Source organism: Cebus imitator, unplaced genomic scaffold, assembly GCF_001604975.1.
Source record: "Cebus imitator isolate Cc_AM_T3 unplaced genomic scaffold, Cebus_imitator-1.0 Scaffold42, whole genome shotgun sequence".
NCBI lineage: Eukaryota > Metazoa > Chordata > Mammalia > Primates > Cebidae > Cebus > Cebus imitator.
In genome coordinates this window covers 1,094,404-1,099,631 of record NW_016107357.1, presented here as the reverse complement: position 1 = coordinate 1,099,631, position 5,228 = coordinate 1,094,404, and the positions used below count along the sequence as shown (strand labels likewise).

Here is a 5,228-nt window from a genome sequence, read left to right as displayed (position 1 = left end):
TTGATATTTGAGTGACATCATGGAATAAATTGTATTCTTCTAATTACTGTATTTTTCAAAATACGGGATTTTTTTTCTTTTGTTTTTTCGAGATGGAGTTTTGCTCTTTTTGCCCAGGCTGGAGTGCAATGGTGTGATCTTGGCTCACTGCAACCTCTGTCTCCCGGGTTCAAGCAATTCTCCTGCCTCAGCCTCCTGAGTAGCTGGGATTACAGGCGCCCACGACCATGCTGGGCTAATTTTTGTATTTTTAGTAGACATGGGGTTTCACCATGTTGGCCAGGCTAGTCTCGAACTCCTGACTTTAGGTGATCCACCTGCCTCAGCCTCCCAAAGTGCTGGTATTACAGGCATGAGCTACTATGCCTGGCCTAAAAATATGTTTTATTTTCTCTTGAGAGAAGCAGCTAAAGTCAAATAAGGCTGACACAGTTTTAATAAGATTCTAGAGAATATTTGCATTTATAACTGCTAATATCGCTAAGAATGAAATTTCTTAGTAATAGAAATTGAAGCGTATCAGATTTCAATGGATTGAATCAGATGTGCTAACCTTTTTCTAATGTTAGTACTATAAATTTTCTCTGCTACAGTGAAGCACTAAATTGGTAATATCCAAAATAAACTGATTTTAGTTAGGTGTTATATTCATACATCAAGTTAATTTCATTTTTTTATTATTTTGATCTGGTCATTCACCCTTTGATAAGAAAACTGTCTTCAAAGTGTGAGTTACTCCAGAACCAGGTAATACAGAGAAAGGATCTTGATTTTAATACATGTTAAAGTGGCTTCAGGTGAATTTTTTAAGGTGCAAATATTATATTCAGAGATAATAGGTCTTTCAAACTATATATGTGTGTATATATTATATGTGTGTGTGTGTGTGTATATATATATATATTTATTTATTTATTTTTAATTTTTAATTTTTATTTTTGAGATGGAATTTTGCTCTTGTTGCCCAGGATGGAGTGCAGTGGCACAATCTCAGCTCACTGCAACCTCCATCTCCCAGGTTCAAGCCATTCTTCTTCCAGTAGCTGGGATTAACAGGCATGCACCACCATGCCCGGCTAATCTTGTGTTTTTATTATAGATGTGGTTTCTCCATGTTGGTTGGGCTCGTTCTGAACTCCCGACCTCAGGTGATCCACCTGCCTTGACCTCCCAAAGTGCCGGAAAAATGAATTTGTTAACATATAGATAATAGAAGAAAGATCCATTTGGTTTATCAATGTAGTCAGAGTTGTAGCCTTTGTTTTGTTTGGCGTAATGCTAATTTGTATGTGATACATATATCTTTTAATCAAAATCAGTATTCTAAATCCTGAGTTGTGGGGCTAGATGTGATGGCTCACCCCTGTAATATAGCATTGACAGGCTGAGGAGGGTGGATCACTTGAGGTCAAGAGTTCGAGATTAGCCTGGCCAACAAGGTGAAACCCTGTCTCTACTAAAAAATACAAAAATTAGCCGAGCATGGTAGCTTGTGCCTGTAATCCCAGCTACTCGGGAGGCTGAGGCAGGAGAATCACTTGAACCCAGGAGGTAGAAGTTGCAATGAGCCGAGATCATGCCACTGCACTCCAGCCTGGATGACAGATCGAGATTTCTTCTCAAACAAACAAACCCAGAGGTGTATGTAGTACCCTTACAAAGGAAAAAAAAAAACAAATCTCAGTGACCCTCCAGGGTTTATTTAAAATAGTTATTTGAATCACCACATGTTTGAGAAAGCTGTATATATTAGATTTTTTGTTTTTATTAAATACATTCAGAATGCCCACAGAGATAAATCTAGAAAATACAAATTCACATTAACCGAAACACAATGCCACGTTTCTTAATTGCTCCTGGTGTGCATTTTACTAACCAGTACAAGATTGGTTCATTGAGCTCAGTTTACTTTCACCAGCAATACTACCCTGTGCCTTGTGTTCATTCAGGTCTTTCACCCTTTTTTTTCTATTCAAAACAATATAGCTAACTATGAGTCATTTAGGTTTTATATAGATGTATATTAAATCTGTCTTGAGGATTATAGTAATACCACCTGGTGCTAAATTAATCCAAAACAAAACTACAGACCGGCTACTGGAATTGTGTGGCTGATCTTGGCTGTAGTTTGGTCAACATTGGCTGGAGGTTGTATCCTGTCTCCACTACTTAGATGCATCACATTGTGACAGAATTCTTTTCGTCTTTGTGTATTTCGTCTACCACCTCATAGGGTTATTATGTGAGAATGAAATGAAGTAATACATATAAAACACTTAGAAATGGGCCTGGCAAATAGTAAATACTCAAATGTTAGAAGTTGTATATATGCATCATATTATAAATGGTAAGTCCATTGGATTACAATGTGTGTTGTTTTTAGGTTATTAAAATGAAAAGACAAAAGTTGAAAGCTGTTATAAGGAACTTGCAAAAGCCTGAAATTATAGACTGCTGGAGACTTTACATGACTGTAGAGACTATATAGACCACAGGTCAGCAAACTATAACCAGCTTTAACCTAATTTTATAAATAAAACTTTATTAGAACACAGCCATACCCATTTATTTATGTATTGCTTGTGGCTATTTCTGCATTACAGTGGCAAGTTGAGTAGTTGTGGGAGACCCAATGGCCTACAAAGCCTAGAATATTTACTGTCAGGCCCTTTGCATGAAAGTGTGCCTACTCCTGGAGCTCTGTATGACTGTTGAGAATGTTTCAGTCCCTAGGTCCCTCTAGATCTCAATTTGAGAAATGATTACCTGTGGCCTTCATAAGAAAGGTGCATATCTGAATTACCTGTGATGATTAAAAAATAAAACCGGATACCTTGGCTGTATGTCACACCAACTAATTTAAAATCTTTGGGAATTGGGTTTTAAAAGGACAAGTATAATTTATAAAAATTCCCAAAGAATGCTGATGCTTCTCCCTGCTGACTACTGGATGATATTCTTCCTGGTAATATAGTTTAAAGCTTTTTAAAAAAGGAAAGTCTAAGAGATTGCTTCAGAATGAAGTAATGATGGGCCCTTTTAAACCAGTGAGGCTCCAATTTGAATGTGAATGTAGTTTCCGCTTCACTGGTTTAAGAGATTAGTGTGGCCTAAATAAATGCATGGTGTTGGTTAAACTTTCTTTTCACATATATTACTAATCCTGAAACTAGCTGTCCGTCTTTCTGACTGCCTCTTATATGATGGCAGTGACTGGTAAGCGTGGTGAATAAAAGATTTCATGTTTCTTTTTTTAGTTCGAGATTAGTGGGTGAAGAAGGTACTGAGAAAGTTCTTTCTGTATCTGCTGTAGGAAAACTGGCTCTAGAAAAGGGATAGGAGGGACTAGTGGATAGGGATTTAAACCGAACTTTTCCATAATTATACAGTAAAAATATAAAAATACTGGGATCTTTCATTGCTCATAAGCTTATTCTATCTTGGAAGTAATTCCTATGTTTAATAAAAGGGCTTATATAAGAAGAGGCCTACAATGAATCAATATTTAAAACTGTAATATCTTGAATAGGAAAATTAGCTTTGAAACATTTTATAATCATTATTAATTTTTATCAAATTTAGAATGAATTGTCTGTTGTAGAAAATGAGGTTACTATGGTTAAGATTGACTATTTTCATTTTTCTTTCTCTAATAAATGAAGGCATTTCAGTAGAACCATGGAGGAACTGGTTCATGACCTTGTCTCAGCATTGGAAGAGAGCTCAGAGCAAGCTCGAGGTGGATTTGCTGAAACAGGAGACCATTCTCGAAGTATATCTTGCCCTCTGAAACGCCAGGCAAGGAAAAGGAGAGGGAGAAAACGGAGGTCATATAACGTGCATCACCCTTGGGAAACTGGTCACTGCTTAAGTGAAGGCTCTGATTCTAGTTTAGAAGAACCAAGCAAGGACTATAGAGAGAATCACAATAATAATAAAAAAGATCACAGTGACTCTGATGACCAAATGTTAGTAGCAAAGCGCAGGCCATCATCAAACTTAAATAATAATGTTCGAGGGAAAAGACCTTTATGGCACGAGTCTGATTTTGCTGTGGACAATGTTGGGAACAGAACTCTGCGCAGGAGGAGAAAGGTAAAACGCATGGCAGTCGATCTCCCACAGGACATCTCTAACAAACGGACAATGACCCAGCCACCTGAAGGCTGTAGAGATCAGGACATGGACAGTGATAGAGCTTACCAGTATCAAGAATTTACCAAGAACAAAGTCAAAAAAAGGAAGTTGAAAATAATCAGACAAGGACCAAAAATCCAAGATGAAGGAGTAGTTTTAGAAAGTGAGGAAACTAACCAGGCCAATAAGGACAAAATGGAATGTGAGGAGCAAAAAGTCTCAGATGAGCTCATGAGTGAAAGGTGACTTTTATATTCTCTAAATATAAAAATATTTGTGGTTGAATGTTTTATATTTTAATTAATTCTATTTAAAAATAATTATAAATTATAGTAATGATAGTGATATTACTGTTTATGGTTATATTTCCTTGTAATTTATGATGTTTAGCATAAAGGAAAATTGCTTATTTGATTTACACAAAGTCTTTTGATTATATTATAATGACTTTTCAGCTACAAAGAGAAAAGGAAATGGATTTTCGGGGGGAAAGAATGTGCTTTTGAATAACAGCACGTTTGTAACTCAGAATTGGATATATAATTATTTATATGTTTAATTATAGAGCTTTCGCTTTTGGTGCTTTTTAGAGTGTCACAATTCATTAGTCTATTCTGATTCTTGAGAATCAAAAGTTTATAACACTTCAACATGTATGTGGCTTGATATTATAAAGAATCTGTAGCTTGCTAGGAATTCTGATCACTTATGAATTGTAAAACCCAATTTATAGTCTACAAAAACCTGGTTTTGTCATTAGAAAAATAGAAAAACAGTGATCCTGTGGCAGTTAGTCTAATCTGTCTGTTCTAGGAAGCAGGTATACTACAGTGATAAATGTTAAGTACTATCTTGACAGCATCAAAAGGTAAGTGATCATTTTTCTTTTATACCGAAGTGATAAAGTGATGCTACTTGTAAGAAATTAGAATGTATTAACACTTTATCCGTTTAGACATGGGTCTGCAAAACCAAATGCTGAACTATGAGCCAGAAAAAAAACCAGTTTGTAAATATGGTCTGGTCTAGGGGAAAGAGTATTTGATTTTTAATTTGTAGGGCTGGGATCTTTTTTTTTTTTTTTTTTTTTT

General features: G+C 35.8%; 1 protein-coding gene across 3 annotated transcripts in view; it reads left to right on the top strand.

The window, feature by feature from the left end:
• GPATCH2 (G-patch domain containing 2) overlaps positions 1–5,228 on the top strand; it is a 200,396-nt gene that overhangs the window by 8,734 nt on the left and 186,434 nt on the right. For all 3 annotated transcript variants that reach the window (XM_017526304.2, XM_017526301.2, XM_017526306.2), the window contains exon 2: positions 3,663–4,379. In XM_017526304.2, the coding sequence (XP_017381793.1) occupies positions 3,663–4,379 (717 nt within the window). The remainder of the gene's footprint in view (positions 1–3,662; positions 4,380–5,228) is intronic.